The 17489-nt window shown below is 55.0% G+C and overlaps 1 protein-coding gene across 1 annotated transcript in view; it reads right to left on the bottom strand.

The window, feature by feature from the left end:
* The window catches only part of Espnl (espin like), a 31189-nt gene that overhangs the window by 2293 nt on the left and 11407 nt on the right, over positions 1-17489 (bottom strand). The window contains exons 5-9 of the mRNA XM_008832482.2: positions 9969-10100; positions 4343-4457; positions 3188-3291; positions 2350-2544; positions 13-635 (exon numbers count right to left, since the gene is read on the bottom strand). Coding sequence (XP_008830704.1) covers positions 13-635; positions 2350-2544; positions 3188-3291; positions 4343-4457; positions 9969-10100 — 1169 coding nt within the window. The remainder of the gene's footprint in view (positions 1-12; positions 636-2349; positions 2545-3187; positions 3292-4342; positions 4458-9968; positions 10101-17489) is intronic.

Here is a 17489-nt window from a genome sequence, read left to right on the forward strand (position 1 = left end):
CCCTGGCGGGGCCGCGCGCCCCCATCGCAGGGGCCCGGGGTCGGGGCGCAGGGCAGGCCCGGGGCGGCCTCGAAGTTGCCCCGCAGCGTCCGCACCGACACCCCGCTCTCCCGGATCTCGCGCTGCGCCTCGCTGCGAGGCAGCCCGGCCGGAGCCTCCCTGCCTGGGTCCTGGAGACCGCGGGGGGCCGGCTTCTCCTCCCCCTGAGCCAGCCCGTTCATGCCCTTCAGCAGCAGGGACATGCTGCGCACCAGGCGGCCGATGTGGCTGCACCAGAAGGGCAGGGGCTGCGCGCTCGCCTCCACCTTCCCGGCCTCCGCGGGGCCCTCGAGTTCGGGCGTCTGGGCCTCCTCGTCCTGCAGGCCGGGACCCCGGGGCAAGAAGTGGCTGTTGACGGTGATGCTGACCAGGGGTTCCGGGAGCAGGGCCTGTAGCTGCGCAGCCAGCCGGCCCAGCTCGCTCTCGTACTCCTGGCAGCGGCGCCGGAGCTGCAGGTCGTTGATCTGCTTCTCCAGGTAGACTAGGTCGTCCTCGGTCAGCAGCTCCCCGAAGGGTCCCAGGATGGCCTGGTGGGTCTGTGAGTACCGCCAGGTCGCCTGCTCTTCGGGGACCCGGCCTGAGCTCCCGCCGTGGTCCTGGGCACAGGAAAGCTAGGTCAGCAGCCCGCAGCTCACACTCGCTGATGGCCGCAGCTCACACTTGCTGATGGCCGCAGCTCACACTCGCTGATGGCCGCAGCTCACACTCGCTGATGGCACGGACAGGGTGGGCTCTGCCTCCTTCCCCACAGCCCAGCAACCCCTGGACACCCTGGCTCTGGCCTGGCTTTACCAAGTGAAGTGTGCGCCCCAGTCCAGAGTTGGAGGCTGGGGGCAGTTTCTGCTCATGTCCTCCTAACACCCCTTGGTGCTGGCAGTCAAGGCCCTCTGGGCCTTCACTCAACCCTGAACCTTCTGTGTTTGAGTGACAGCCAGAGAGCTTCTTCTGCCTGCCTCCTCACCAGCCTTGGGGTGGACCCCAATGTCCTGTACAGCATCCAACCCACAAGCGGCCAGCACAAAGTCCCCAGTATTGTGCCAGGCATAGCTCCAAGCCTCTTGGCAACCATTCCCCAGAGCCTCTTGTTTCTACAGAACCTTGAGTCCACCTCTTAGACTCCAAAGGGCATCTGCTGCAGACCCTCAAAACATACAGAGCAGGAGACACATTGGCTAGAGACAGGCTGGAGCAGGCAGGAGCCCTGAGCACCTGTGGCTGGTGGGGAAGGGACATGGGGCCGGACCAGTGAAACAGAGCTATCCTGATTTCACCGACTTTTAACTCCTTCGCCCATGGCTGACAGCGCTGTATGAACAGTTCAGCGCTAAATCGGATAAACCATGCAAATCGCAAGTCTTTAGAGTAAGATCTAGAACTACTTGTCCACACAGCAGGCAGAATCTGTTAAAACCCAGGTCAAATCATTGTCCCTTCCCTGCTCAGTCCCAGGGGCTCTGCAGACATCTGGTGGGGGCTAATTCTACCTACCATCCCCTCAAGTCTCACTCTCCCCACAAACCAGTCTACTTCAGCACCCCCCACCCTCACCACCACCACCACCACCACCACATCACACCTCACAACCCCCTTCCACCCTGGGGTCAGCCCACCACATCTCAGGACCTTTGCACATGCTGCTTCCTCTGCCTAGAATGCAGAATGCTTCAGACCCTAATTCCCATGGGCTCCTCACTTCTTTCTAGCTCCTGCTCAAGGTTACCTTCCCAGAGGATGCACTCCGGGAGTATTCCCTTACAGCCCCTGCCCCCACTTCACACTTCCCCATGGTAGGATTTGCCGGCCCCACCCCACTACTTTTGCATTGGTAACTGTAATGATCTAAACACCAGGAGAGTGGGGCCAGCCCACCCACTAGATGACAGTGCCCCTGGGGCCCACTCGTCTGAAGCCTTAAAGACCTTGGTTAGAGCTCTGTGATTGGGGTCTGCACCACAGTGTGGCAGAAGAGGAAGCTGGTGGCAACGGCCTTTAATCCTAGCACTTGGGTAATAGAGGCACGTGGATCTCCATGAGATCAAGGCCAGCCTGGTCTACACAGGGAGTTCCAGGCCAACTGGGGCTACAGGGAGACCCTGACTCAAAAACAAAAGCTGAGATGACACCCAGCAGGGAGGCCACATCTGGGTCTTGGATCCCAGGTCCCAGGAAAGGCCTCCTTACCTGCAGGCCTGGCCCCTCTCTAGCCCCACCCTCTCCCTCTGGCCAAGCACTAGGACCTCAGCCCCCTCTAACCTTCCCTCCAGCCCTGTTCGCCTATTCTGGCTCTGCCCCTTTCCTGCCCTGCCACACCTGGTCCTCTGGAGGGCGGTCTGCCCCCAGGCGTGCCTGAAGCTTCCGCACCATCACCTGGCGCTTCCACTCGGGGATTGGCCGGCCATGCTCGTCCTGGGTGGGCACCAGCCCGTCGAGGTCTCCTGAGGGTAGCCCATCCAGCTGCAGAGTGGCCAGGCCATCAGGGGCATCCCCTGCCTCCATCTCCCGCCCCTGTGGAGACAGGCAGGTCATGTGCCTCGAGGGGTCCTTAGCCCTGAGGACAAGGGCCTGCTCTGGAGGGGCCTGGGTGATGAGTGGAGTAGCCACCAGAGGTCACCCCTGCCCTCTTTTGTGGCCTAGATGAGGTTACCCAGGGCATGCCCTGTGGGAGGCTACACACAGCAACATGGACAAAGCCTGACCCCCAGGTCTGTAGTGTAGACTTATCAGGGCCTTTAATGAACTCTGCCTTCCGAGAGGACCAGCACTCTGGGCAATTTTCAGACTCCTTCAGGACCCAGGGTAAGGTAAGGCTGAAGGTGGCAGGGGTGGGGCAGCAGCACGGACTGGTTGGCAGTTCCTGAGGAGGATCAGACTCCAGAGCCTGCCTCTTGCAGCTTCCAAGTGGCCACAGTGGACCCTGCTTAGAAGTCAGGCCAAGAGACCCTGGAGTCTGGGACGCTGGGGTGACATAGAATGATCTCACAGTCTATGATGGGTGGCAAGTTGCTGCTGCCCTGAAATTCTTGTCTCCCCAGAATTCAGGATCTCCAAGAGCTAGCTGCTTAGGCTGAGAAAACACAGGGAGGGGCTGGCTGGGCTCCTGAGTTAACCTCCAGGAGGAGAAACGGGGAAGTGAAGAACAGAGACCCACCTTAAGGGCCACTGGGACACTGGTGGTGACCCTTGGGGGATCCGTGTAGGTTGTCTGCTCCCTCGAGACAGGCTGGCCAGGGCATGCTGGGCTGAGAGTCATGGCTGCTGAGGACAGCTGGGTCAGAGGAGCATCAGAAAGGCAGGGGCACAGGGAGAATCCAAGCCTGGAGCTCCTGGACCCAGGACAGACCCCCCCCCTCAAACCCCCAGCACTGGGCTTGGAGCCAGAGACCCCACTGGCCTGCCACAAAGTCACCCTGGAGTCAGGGACAGAATGATTAACACCAGGATTGTCATTCTCAGGATCAGGAACCCCAGCCTGGCCTCCTGAGCAGCTTGCTTTTCACACTCTGCTTCCCAGAGCCCCTCCCAGCTCCCCTGCAACCTGGACAGAGCCAGGAGCCCATGATGCCCAAAGGTTCAGAACCTCGCCCAGCCCCATGAGGCCCCAAAGCCTGTCTTCTTAATGCCCCAGCCCTTGCTGCAAACAGATACCTGTGCCACAACTCTGAGCAAGACACAGACATACAGACTCATAGACACACACAGAGACCAAACACACACGTATATACACACACACACACACACACACACACGTAGACAGAGACACATGTGTCACACACAGATATACTCAGACACACATGCAGTCAATACACGAAGACATAAATGCACACTCATTCACAGACACATGGAGACATACTTGCACCCATGCAGACACACTTACACACATGCAAATAGGCACACAGACAATATAGACACACGGAGATATACACATGCAGACACCCATACATACAGACAGACACATAGTCAGCACGGGCAGTGACCCCCAGTTGGAGGGCCTGCCCATTTCCTGCTGCCTGGCGACACCGACTCGCCCTCTGAGGTCTCTAGCCTGCCCCTCCCCTCATCCCCCCAGACTACCTGGTTTCACCTCTGCTCAGGTTACTGAGATCATGGCCCAGGGTAGAAAATGCCAACCTCACTTTTAAGAAGCAAGAGACTTCAAAAAGAAACCTGGGAGAGGGGGTGATGGGAAGGGATAACCCTATGTGCTCGGCTGCCTTTGCCCAGCTCCCCCAGAAGTGCTTCCCAATGGGGTCATGGTGCCCACCACACTGTGCCCAGGCCAGTCCCACTGAGGCCCAGCACTCACGTGGAGGGCTCCCATGTTCTGAGCCCCCTCTTCTTCCATCCTCCAGGGAGAGCCTCGCAGCTGACAGTGGAGGGGGTGGGAATGGTGGGGGTGGAGGTGTCATCAGGACCGGCACCTGAGGATGGACAGGCCTGATCAGAGTCAGCTCAGATGGCTATGGACTGGGGTCTGTCCCAGCTCTGCCTGGAAGACATGGAGGGCCTCTTGGGCCCTGTGCTGCTCAGAGGGCCTGGAGAAGCCTGACGGAGAAAGACGAGGAGCCTGTCCCGCCAGTGTCTCCCTGCCCACCTATGCCAAGTGTCTGGGCTTCCTAACACACTTGTGCCCTCCACCCATTTTAGGGCCTGGCTCAGGGCCCCTAGAGCAGCTTAACCCCTGGATTCTGGGTTAGAGATTGGGTCCAGCTGTGCTAACCTCTCTTGGCCCTACACAGATGGGAGCTTGTACACACATACACACACCCCTTTCAACCTCTGCTGAGACTCACCTGGGTCCCTTCATGACCTGGGTCTGAGGATGACTTGGAGTTGTGGGCTAGTGAGAGTTGGTGAGGAGAAGGAAGCAGTGGTGGGTGCCCGAAAGCCCATCAGCCCCTTTTCATGTGAAGATGCCAGTGCTTGAAGCACAGGCCACACAGGGCCCATGGTGCCTGAGCACAACCTCCAGGTTGTGCCCAGGGCCCAGCTGCCAGCTCAGGGAGCCTGGCCTTGGAGAGTCGAGCTACCCCACCTGCCCTAAACTTCCAGATGTTGGTAGGCCCACCCAGTCCCTAAGAGAAAACAGTTTCAGTCAGGCAGAGAGGCAAGCTGGGAAAACTTAGAACTCTTCTCAGCCCATAGGCAAGGGCTGCATGACTAGGACTTACCTCAGGCAAGGTGTCATGTCCAGTGCCTACATGCAGTGTCCAGGCCACCCCAAAACAGAACCACAGGAAGAGCCTTGAGGGCTGGAGTGGCAGCTCCCCCCATGTTAAGGTGGGGCACCTACCTGGCCTTGGTCACTTCCACTGCCCTCAGGCACTGACCAGAAAGAGTCTTTGACGTGCCACCCAGGTCAGCCCTGCTGTCTCAGTTGTGGCACCTGACCCAGGACAGTGGAAGCTTCTCCTTCCTACCAGTTCAGGCTGGGGAGAAGAGACGTGAGGTCATTCGCATATCTTCCCGAGCTCTCTTGAGGCTTGCTGCCTTTTGGCTCAGAGCTGATGAGGAAGGCTGCTTGACCCCTGGCATGTAGACACCCAACTCCTGCCTCTAGCTAACAGGGCTGCATAGCATTCCCTGTGAGATTCTACCTCACAGTCATGCCTAAGCCCCAGCCTCTCCTTCCAGGGGTCAGTGGGAGCTCACTCTGTCAGGCCCTGGGATGGTGCTGATGAGAGCCCTGAGGAGGGCAGAGGCCCTGGCTTAGACCTGCCCTGATCCAGGATGTGTGGCCTGTGGCCCGAGCCCATAACACAAACCTGGGACCCACGCTGCAGCTCTGCTGTGCCTGCCTTCAAATCCCTACCCACTTCTGCAGAAGTGGCCTTCTGCCTGCACCCTGTGATATTACAGCCTGTACTGCCAGACAAACTCTTGACCTCTCTGAGCCATTCCGAAGTTGTGACCAAGGAGGGTCTGTTCTCCCTCTCGGTTCCGTGCCACCCAAGACCCTCAGCTTGCCAGGTCACAGGGAAGGGAAGACAGCATGGAAGGGAAAAACCAAAGCCCCTCTGCACCTTGTTTCTCCCGGGAATCGCAGCACCCAGGAGCCTGGCACACGGAGCTGGAAGGCTGGGTCATCTACCCAGGGCAGCCTGGGGATCCCAGAAGCACGGTGGAATGCAGGAGCTGTGGTCCTCCTGGTTCCAGCAGTCGGGGGCTGTTGAAGCTGCACCCCCAGAGTGGGAGGTGTCACATTAATATTTGAAGGCTAAGGTGTCAGATGGCTAGAAGGCTGGGGCTGGGTGTGGGATCCCTTACCATGGAGCCTTAACCCTCTACAGTGGAGAGCTGGGAGTGGACCCTGTGGGAGATGGGGAACCCGAGCCCCTGAACTCCCGAGGGACTACTCGGAGGAGACCCGCCTGCCACACAGCTCCCAGTGCAAAGGTGCGATTTTCTCAATGTCCCTCTGGGAGCATTCAGGGCCAGTCCAAGGCACTGTAGTTGAAGAGGGGGCAGTAGTGGGTCTCAGGGTATGACCATGGCTGATGTCCTCCCACCTCAAATGCTGAACCTGACCCTCTTGGACTGTTTGCAGGCGAGACCCAGTGAGCAGTGGAGCCTGGGTAATGCTCACTCTGAAATGGGGCTTCACAAGCTCAGACACAAAATCACTGAAAGCATAGCAGCCCCCTGGGGTGTGACCTGGGGGCAAGGAGACCCTTACCTGGGAGCCTCAGCCTCCTCTCTGCCATTAACTCTACTGTCAAGAGGCGGGACAAGAAGCCTCTTCCCTACCTCACCCTGGGAAGAGTGAGGGGCTCGGCTGGTAGTGGCCTTCTCAGGCTGGGAGGGACAGAAGAACCTGGATGTTGGCCTGAGAACAGCCCCACAGCCTGGGGTCTTCAGGTCCCTGGGCCGAGCCCTGCTGTCCTCAGTACTCACAAGAAAGGGAAGTCATCCTGAGCCCCGTGTCCTCACCTACAAGTGGGTTGATGAAGGTGAGGTGCTCTGGAAAGCATTTGGCTGGACCTACACAGGACACCACTGGTTCTCTGACTCCTCTGAACTTGGACAGGGAGGAAGCCTAGCTGTGCTGCTTCCTAGGAAGTGGGAACCCCACATCCTTGCCTCTCAGACTCAGACCCTGAAAGAACTCTCAGGATGGGGGGCGGGGGCAGGTACCAGGCTCTGTCCTTTAGCCCTAACAGGTGGGCATGCACTGCCAGGGACAGTTGCTCCAAGGGTAGTGGTCATGCTGGCCCTGTTGCCTGCCATCTCTTCCCGTTTTTGGTGAGATTTGAGCATTGCTGAGCCCGCCATGCATTATACATGGAGGGCAGCTGTGGTGAGCTGGGTTACAGGCCTGTAATGCCACCCGGGCTGAGAATCATGGCCTCAGAAGGTGCTGGACACCAATCACCACAGCTGAGATTCCGTTACTGTGGGTGGCTGGCTCCGCCCTGCCTGGGAAGTCCCCAGGCTTCTCTGGCCCCAGTCTGTCAATGAAGGGACCCTAGGGCTCTCTGCGCTGACGGGAGGGGGACTGGGCTGAGGCCATCAGGGCAGAACAGGAGAGGAGCACTGCTTCTGCCCACAAACAGGGTCTTCAGATCAACTTCAAGGATGAGGACGTTGAGGCTGGTGCCATGTGTCCAAGAGGAGTCGGGCCACACTGGTGAGAGTGAGTACTGCTAGGGCGGGCAGGGCAAGCCAGACTCCGTGGGATGAGGACTACACTCCTTGTGCTTAGAGGACATGCTGTCCAGGGCTGCTGCTGCTGACCAGCACTGGTGGAATGGCCTTCAGACTCCCACACCAGAGAGCCAGACCACCAGCCAACTGATCGGAATGGGCAGCAAGAGCCTGCCTCAGTAGTCTCAGGGCTCCTCTCCACCTAGGGAAGGCAGCCCTTTACTGTGCAGAGGGCACCGAGACCCAGGGAAGGCACAAGGCCTGGTGTTCCCCAGAGCCCTATGCAGACTCCACACCCAGAAGAGGGCTGCCAAGGTCCCACAGAATCCCGGGCATGAAGTGGGCACTGAAGGGGCACCCTCTGTGGAGCAGCCTTGACATCCACAGCTAGCATCCAGGCTCCCTCTTGGAGCCTGTGAGTACCCTGGGGGGCAGATCAGGCAGTGGTGTCAGGGGAAATGGTGGATTTGACCACCTCCTCAGGCCCACACAGGGAGAGCTGGTACAGGCCACCTCTACATATTGCATTCCCATCAATATTGCATCAAGCGTGCTCCCCCAGCTGCCAGCCTGCAGCTGACAGCCTGCCCTCCCTCTAAGCAGAGATGGCACCACAGCTGTGAGGTAGGAGACTTGCAGGGACAGCTCCAGCCAGTGTCAGAGCCAGGCACCCCCTCGCCAGGCACTCCCAAGGCAGAAAACATGTCGACCAACCTCTAGCCCTAACTCTGAGGCCCTAAAGGATTCCCTGGCTACACAGTACCTGGGCCCAAGGCAAGGGCTCAGGCTTGCAGGGCCTAGGCTGGTGTGCCCAAATATGGGCAGGAAAGAAAAGAGCAACCTTGGGACCTGTATGACCCTGAGGGCACAGCTGGGGCCCGAACAGCCCCAGGAAGCCAAGATGGGCTGGTTCCTCATGCTCAGGGACAGGGAGACATGCAAAACTCCTCCCCCAAAGGCATGGAGGAGAGTCCAGGAGGGGCTGGAAGTGCCAGGGTCTGGGGATGGAAGGCCAAGAGTTTGCTTCGACAAAGACCCCTGGCCTTGGGCTCCACTGCACGCCTGGGGTGGGGATGGATTAGGGACACCAGGAGGCCAGGTGGGACCTGGTCCTTGGCAGTAGGTGCTTGTGGAATGGGGACACAGTAGAGCAGCCCCTCTTTTCCCCTCCTGATCTTAGCCACCATCGAGGGAGGAGCAGAGCCTGGTAAGAACAGGAGCCTGGCATCTCCAGTGGCTGGGGATGCCAGAGCCCAGAATGTGCAGCCCTGCCCACTTCCCAGAAACCAGCTAGACACAGCCTGGCTTTACACCACAGATGCATTTCCACAGCAGCTGAATCCTCGGTTCTGAAACTCCCACCCCAGAAGGTGGCCCACTAAAGCTGCCCAGAGCTGTCCCGGGCCTGGTACAGGTTTAAGCGTGACAACAGGGCTCTTGGCTGTGCCTGTGTGAGGACTCAGAGAACAGTTGATCCTAGGCACTCTGAAGGGATGTTCCCAAGGCCCTGGGGAGGGGGGGGTCTCACCGCCTGGGCTTAAGTGCCCTCATCACAGTGAACTTGTGATGGGGATGGTCACCTTCCTGAAGGGGTGTCACCATAGAGAAGTGGTGGAAACCAGTAGGCTAGGACCGATTCATCACAGCCTCCCCCTTGGGCTAAATGAGGAAGAGCAGGGCAGTGGGGGACACTGGAGAGGAGCAGGGTCCAAGCTCCTAACTGGAGCACCAAGCAGCAACCAACTCCTCCATCCCCCCCCTCTTCCCACCCACACTGACCACCTGCTCATACCTCATCTGCAAACCCCCTTGTTCATTTCTTTGCCCACCTGAACACTCAGCAAATCCTTGTTGGGTCCTGTCCTGTGCTAGGAACAGGGACAGTAGGACAGTCAAGGTCTCTACCTCTGAGAGGTGGGGAGACTGAGAGGTCACACTTGGAGTAAAGTGAGACCTGCTGCCATTGGGGTGTGACAGACTGCCTCAGGGACACCTCAGAACTAGGTCTTGCTCCCACCCCTGGGTATGCTCAGTTGGACATAACATCTCCAAGACACGGATATGATTTCTATGGTCAATACAACAGACAAGTCCAGCCTGGTCTCTGTTGCAGCCTGGCCCCTGGCTACTCTGGCTGTGTCACTAGCTGGGTCCTCCCAGACTGTTGCTCCTGGCAGGTATTTGAGGGGGGAGGTGGTAGGGTGTATGCAGTAAGCATTGCAGCCAGCTGGGCAGAGCCCAAACCACCCTCCCGGGCCTCTGGACAGATGGGGCCCCTGAGATTTTACCGGCCGGGCCATTTCCCGCAGGTACTGGGTGCAATCTTGGTGTCCATGGTACTCTGCCAGGTCCATCGCTGTGAACCCATCTTCATCTCGAAGGAAGGGGTCCACGTGGTGGGAGAGCAGGGTCTGGCAGCACTGTGGAGAGTGGGTACACCATGACCCACCAGGCTTCTGGGGCACCAGTGGGGACAGTCAAATCACTTACCTGACTGCAGGCTTTCATACAGCCTGCAATGACTCAGGGTCTCCTGCTTAGACTCCTTGAAGAGTGAAGGGGACATCTTGCCCAGGCCAGCCTGGCGGGTTCCTCCATAGCTCAAGGCTGGAACAAGGCCTAGCTGAGGCAAAGCTGGACACAAGCCAGCAGATAAGCTACAGGAGACTCCTGGGGTAGGCAGGGGCCTGGGTGAGCTTCCTGGTGGGATGACTCTGAAGGGGAGGCTGAGGTGGCCTGAAGAGGAGGTCACAGGGTCTGCAGAGCAGAGACAATGTGGAAGATGATGACAGGCCCTTGGGTCTGGCCCCAGGCCTGCTGGGCAGAGGTGCAGCCTGGACAGGGATGGCAGCAATGGTGGGAGGAGGACTTAGCCCGAGTGAAGACTCGTGGCTGCTGGGACTTGTGAGCTCGTGACAGACGACCAAGATGCAGGTGTGGACATCTGAGGGGCTGTGCTTGGGGGAACAGGTGAGCAAGTGGATTGGATCAGTCGACAGACGATACCTGGCATACCTTCCTAAAGTATCAAAAAGGAGGAAGAAGTGAGGGATGACCAGGCCAAGTCCAGGAAAGCAGGAAGGCTCCCAGGAGGGGGCACAGAGCTCAGATCCTAGGAAGAGCTTGACACGGGAGAGAGCCCCAAAGGACCAGGGTCCAGGGAGGTGAGGCACTTGCATAGGGTGCACCAAAGTAGGGCACCCTGATTGGCCACCTCCCTCTGTAGGCCAAGGGCACCGTGCATGCTCGTTCTGCCCCCTGCCTGGAGCTGGTCCAGGAACTTCCAGCCTGGAATGAAGATGAAGATGGTCCCAGGCTGATAGCACCCACACATGCCTGGCAGAGGGAGTAAGAAATCACTCAAGGCCTCCAGTTACACCTGCAGACCATTCTCTAATTCTAATGTCCTGTATGCAGTCAATACAGTGAAGATGCAAGGAGACAGACTGTGCTGAGGAGAGAGACCCATCACAAATGGTCCACAAAACCACTGTGCTCAAGGCTTTCAAAGAAATAAAACCCAGGAGTGAAATGTAGACATGGGATTACAGACCATAGAAGACCTGAGGCTAGGGCTGGGGCTCAGCTGGCAAAGCGCTTGCCTAGTGTGCATAGGGGCCCAGGAACAACCCCCAGCACCTCATAAACCAGGTGTGTTGATCCATACCTATAGCACCAGTACTGTGGAGGTAGAGGCAGGAAGATCACGAGTTCAAGGTCACCCTCAGCTACATAATGGGTTCAGTCTGGGCTACATGGGATGCTGTTGCAAAATGTTTTAAAGTGATATGGTAGATTGAAAATGACTAATTAGCTCTGGAGCATAGAATACTAACACAAGTAAGAGCTGAGACTGAATGATTAGTACAGAGAGAGCTGGTCAGAAGTAACCAAAAGAAAACAGTAGACCAAGTGAGGTAACTCGGGTCCACAAAGACAAACGTCACGTGCTCTTTTTCCCACGCAGATCTAGCTTAGCTTTCTTGATTTGTGTGTTTAACTTGGAGCACAAGTAGAAGTCAGGCCAACAGAAAGGGGCCTTTTGGAGGGGGATGGTAGATGGGCAAATGTAGCATTCTGAGGGTTGAAAGGCTCAAGCAGGGAGGGGCTTGGGAACGTGGAGGAAATACAGTGTCTAGAAAGCCATATGGAAGCCCACTATCTCACAACCCAATTAAAAACATAATTGGAGGGCTAGTAGAACACAGGTGATGTCAGGAAGGGAAAATCCTGGGGGTTAAAAGTCTAAGTGGGGATGGAGGAGAGAAGGGGGTGGGTGGGTTAACCAAAACTGAGCATGCATGGGAAAGCCTTAAGGAAACCTACGAGTTAGTAAGCTAAGCTAATTTCAAAATATAACTTAAAGTAAGTCATACTGCAGAGAAAGCCAAAAAGAAAATGGAAAATCCAGCAGACACATACTGTATTTGGGATAAGCATCCTTCGAAGGCCTGAGTATTAAGGCTTCATCTCCAATACATGGAATATTTTTTTTTTGTGTGTGTGTGTGTGTGTGTGTGTTTGAGACAGGGTCTCCTTGTAGCCCCAGCTGTCCTGGAACTCACTATGTAGACCATGCTGCTTTGAACTCACAAAGATCCATCTGCCTCTGCCTCCCAAGTGCTGGGATTAAAGGCGTGCGCCACCACGGCCAGCTGGACATGGAATCTTTAGGGGGGCAAGACCTCATGGAAGGAAGTTTGGTCATTGGGGTGTGCCCTAGAAGGGGACATTGGAACCCTGGTGTTTCTCTCTCTCTCTCTCTCTCTCTCTCTCTCTCTCTCTCTCTCCTTTTCCCTGTCACCATAAGTTGAACAGAGCTTAGGGGGACACAGCTCCATCTCAATGTTCCTATCCTGATATCTTGTGCAGCCACAGGCCCAAAGCAACAGACAGAGTGACCATGGGCTACAACCTCTGAAACTGAGCCAAAGTAAACCTCCTCAAAACTGCACAGCCTCAGGTGATTTGTTGCAGTGACTGGAAACTGACTCACAGTAATTTACACTATGAATTCCAGAAGGTGAAAAGAGGCAGAGCAGGGTAGAAATGTAGGCCAAGGATCTTATAAACAGATGGCAAACACCACTGAATCTCAAGTAGGATAGAGACCCACCTGCCTCCTGGACCTCACAGTGGACTGTAGAAAGCCCAACTCAAGGGAGGAAAGGATGGCTTTAGAGTACAGGACCCTCTTCCTAATGGACAAGAGCTGGAAAGCACAAATGGTCACTTAGAAAGAAAGCGTGGAAGCAACCAAGCTGTCTTGTGTTTCCTTTTGCTTTGCTCTGCTTTGAGTCAGGGTCTTCTGTAGCCCTGGCTCACCTCAAATTTGCTGTGTAGCTGAGGTTGGCCCTTTGCCTCCCCCTCCCAAGTGCTGGGACTGAAGACGTGCGCCATCATACCCGGCTCCAGGCTACCACTTTATCTCCAGCAAAGACATCCTGCGCTACTGAAGGCGAAATCAAGACATTTGGAGGCAAACAGACAAAAAGAAGAAATGCTTCTCAGCAACAAAACCACACTGAAAAAGAACCTGGCAGGCGTGTTAGGTTGTAGGACAGCAACTCAGTGTGGAAGGCTTGACCTTCGAGGAAGAAGATGGTGGGTTGGAAGATGAGTTCAAACAGTCTATTATTAAAAATGGTAACATCTTGGGGCTGGAGAGATGGCTCAGCGGTTAAGAGCACTGACTGCTCTTGTAGAGGACCCGGGTTCGATTCCCAGCACCCACATGGTGGCTACGAACAGTCCTTAACTCCAGTTCCAGGGGAATCTGAAGCCCTCTTCTGACCTCCGCGGCATTGCACAACATGGGTGCACTCACATACATACAAGCAATACACTCATACACATAAAAAAAAATGGTAACATCTCTAGGATTTTAAAAGCTGCAGAAATAGATCCATTAGTCCCACAGGACCTGCCTCTGTCATCTTCCCATCCTCTCACGTGGCCTCTAAAAAGCAGTGTCTGAAAAGCTGAAGCCACTGTGTCCCTGCCTGGAACTCCAAAGCTGAGTCGGGAGTGGCAGCCTATGACTGCCCCATGAGTCCCATGTGCACCAGGCTCGAGGAGAGCTTCCAGGGGACAAACTTCTCCAATCTTTCCAGCCACCATGGGAGCTGTGGCTGCAGTGGGCTTACAGAAGGACATGTAAAGGCTCTTCCAAGGTCAGGATGAACTGCACAGCCTCCATCCACCTGGGTGGATCCAGGAGACCATGTCCCTGACCACACTGGACCAGGGGGAGCTTTGTGTCACTGAGGACAACAGCCCTGAGTCCTCAGCCCAGCACACTCCAGGCCTAATTCCTTATACTCTAATACGAACTCCATGTAGAAAACATCAACCTGCACACACGGCTTTAAATGATTGAAATCCTGCACTGGAAACCACGGGGGTCAGATGGCTGAGTCAGATGTGGCTGAGAACGGTACAGGAGGCCCCAGGTGTCCTGCTGGGCTTTGTGCTAGATTCCTTGCTCTGTCCCCACTGCCGAGCTCCCAGCTCTGATACCCTGCATGGGACTCCTGCCTCCAGGAGGGTAAGGACGGGAGGTGACTAGGAGGCAGCGACCTGCATCTCTGCCTAGCTGTAAAGATTCACAATGCTCCTTACCTGTGCACAGCGGTCAGTTAGATCTACAGACTCCTCATTATCAACGAGCTAAGTATCAATCTTGGCCTCATGCTCACTTCATAATTGTGTCAAGATTATATGCCAATCTTTTTTTAAAATTTGAGAGAGGATCTCACTGTGTAGCCCAGGCTGGCCTCAAACCCATGATTCTTTTGTTTCTGTTTTCTAGGAGCTGGGGTTAAAGGTATGTGCTACTGTACCTGGCTTACAGGTGACTCTCACATACCTGGATGCAGAAACATTAGGGATCTGACAGAAAGTCAAAGACTATCGTGGCTGGGGACATAGTTCAGTGGGCACAGTACTTGCCTAGCAGGCACGAATCCCTGGATTCAATCCCTAGCATCAATCACATAGACCAGGTGTGGTGGTACATGCCTGTGATCCCAGCATCCAGGAGATGGAGACAGGAGGACCAAACTTCAAGGTCATCCTCAGCTGCACATCAAGTTGGAAGTCAACCTGAGCTACATGAAACCAAAAAACCAAGTATAGCTTCTCTGTCTTTTGGCTAAGACCAATGTACGATCAAAAACAAAAAGCCGGGCAGGAGAGACAGCTCAGCACAACATTAAGAGCACTTGCTGCTTTTCCAAAGGACCTAGGTTCAGGTCCCAGCACCCCACACAGGTGGCTCACAACTGCCTATAATTCCAGCTGCAGGGGATCCGACGCCTCTACCTTCCAAGGGTGCAGGCACTCAGACAAGGGCACAGGCACTCAGAGCATACACCCACACACAGACACATAATTAAAAAATAATAAAAGGAAACCTGCCATCTTCCTAGCCTCATCTTGCTGTCTTCTAGCCATGCCGACCTCACCCAGCCTCTTGCTCCTTCGCACATGTGCCTCTCTGCTCCAGAAGATGAGTCTTTGTGACTTTATGTAGATTAGCTTACTGACACTGTTCATATATAGCCTTCCCATCCGACACATGTGAGCATCACTTGGGGAAGTCTCCTTCCCCACACAGTCTTCCTCAGGCACTACCTGGGACCAGTTAAAACAAAAAAGATGGGGGTACAGCGAGATCTTGGCACATTTCAAAGCTCTTCTGAGGTTAGGTGAAGCTTCAGACCGCACAGGCACTCTGTCTTAGGAAGACCGACCTCCACCTGTCACACCCACCATGGATCTTGGGTGTGGATTTGCTCTCTGTGACACCAGTGGGGCTGAAGCACTCTGCTCTCCACCTGTCGCTGCATCTGGAACCAGCGGTCTTAGACAAATGCAAATGCTGCTTCAGCAGGCCCGACTGCCCAAGACTACGTCATCACTTCCGTTTAACATTCCTATGTCCTCTGACATGAATTACTCTGGTTTGAACTCCACGGCAAAAGAGGACGAGGTGTCCTTTAACTGTTCTCAGTTAAAGCTTTGGGCTGCTCCAAGGGCCAATATTCATTACTGACTCCCTCTCTAAATACACGATTTAATTAAAAGTATATCAAAACCACAACCAGGTACCACTGCACTGCCTCAGATGGCTACAGTAATAAATAGGATCAGCGTGGTAAGACGTGGAAAAACTGGAGTTTTCTGCAGTGCTGGTGGGACATCGTTCAGAAAGCTACCATGAGACCTCACAGTTTACTCTTTGGTGTGCGCCAAGCTGAAATCAGGTGACCTGTTTAACCTGCAGTTTCAGGAAGTACCTGGCCCAAGACTGTTTACAGCAGGAGTATTCTGACCAGCAGTGAAAACCCCATCAGCAGATGAACCGATAGAATACACCATACGTACAACACCGAGGCATAAAGGGCATGAGGTTCTACTGGCTGCAGCTTGGGTCAACCTTGACAACATTAAGGTGGGTGGCAGCCAGACACAAAAAACGACAGACTGCATGACTCCACTAGTACATATCAGAGTGAGAAAGTCCATGCGAGGGAGGAATCGGACCACACAGGGTTGGAGGAGGGTCGCAGCACCCGCTGAGGGTGCAGGCTTTCCTTTGGGGCAGCTGGATAGAGGTGGTGGTCGGACAAGGTGTGAATGGACAAAATGCTACTTTAAAGTGCTAACTTCATAGTGTGTGAATTTTACCTGATTTGCACACTTAGAGTGCTGAGAGGTCTGTATGGAGAAGGGGCATAGACGAGTCCACTCACTTCAGCAAGGGTTCAGGCTGTCATTTGAAGGCGTCAGGAAGAGTGCCATGCACACACAGATTCCCAAGGGGCAGGAAGATATATGACTTGTGCTTCCCACGCCTTGAGCTCCACACGGAGACCAGATACTTGCGTTAACTCAATCTCATATTTGTTTGTTTGGTTTCAGACACGGTCTCACTGTGTAGCCCAGGCGGACCTTGAACTCTCAATTCTCCTGCCTCAGCCTCTCAAGTGTGGGACGCCACACCTGGCGGTGGAATGATTTAAATCCAAAAGGAGATGTAGTAGCTGTGGACCTGTGCCCCTCAGAGCTCCAGTGACACTGCACATCCTGGATGGGGATCCCACACTGTGGCCAGTCCAGCCCCCAGTTCCTGCCAAAAGACGCCCCAGTTCTTGCCCCCTCCCAGCCTAGATGCTGTCCAGTAAATGTGCTTCACATCTTGGCTCTCCCTGGTTCTGTTTGTAGAGGACACAAACACAGAAGTCCAGGGAAGAAAAAGGAACATAAATTAGAAAGAATAAACAGAAGATCCAAAAATGAGAGGACAAAAACACCCCTAAATATCAGTAATCACACTGTGAGTGGACTAGGTGGACCAGTGAGTAAAAATCTTAAATATGACTCATGTGACCAGCCAGGGGTGTAGGCAGTAGACGTTTGGAGGCTGAAAGTTAAGGATGGAAGGGGAGTTACCATGCCAGTAAATAACATAAGAAAGTGCAGGGAGGGGCAGGTTACAGGGAAACAGGCAAATCCATAACCACAGCCAGAGACCAGCCAGGAAACGCCTCCCTCTGGCCATTTGAGAGCAACACACAAAAATCTTCTGAGTGAAGACATGAAGAATATAAAAAATGGATAAGGATGGGCATGGTGGCGCACACCTTTAATCCCAGGGCTCGGGAGGCAGAGGCAGGAGGATCTCTGTGAGTTTGAGGCCAGCCTGGTCTACATAGTGAGTTGCAGGACAGCTGGAGCTACAGGGAGACCCTGTCTCAAAAAAACAAAAAAAAAAAAAGAATACATCAGGCACATTGAAAGCAGCC

This window comes from Nannospalax galili, unplaced genomic scaffold, assembly GCF_000622305.1.
Source record: "Nannospalax galili isolate Female #2095 unplaced genomic scaffold, S.galili_v1.0 scaffold1536, whole genome shotgun sequence".
In the NCBI taxonomy this organism is placed as follows: Eukaryota; Metazoa; Chordata; class Mammalia; order Rodentia; family Spalacidae; genus Nannospalax; species Nannospalax galili.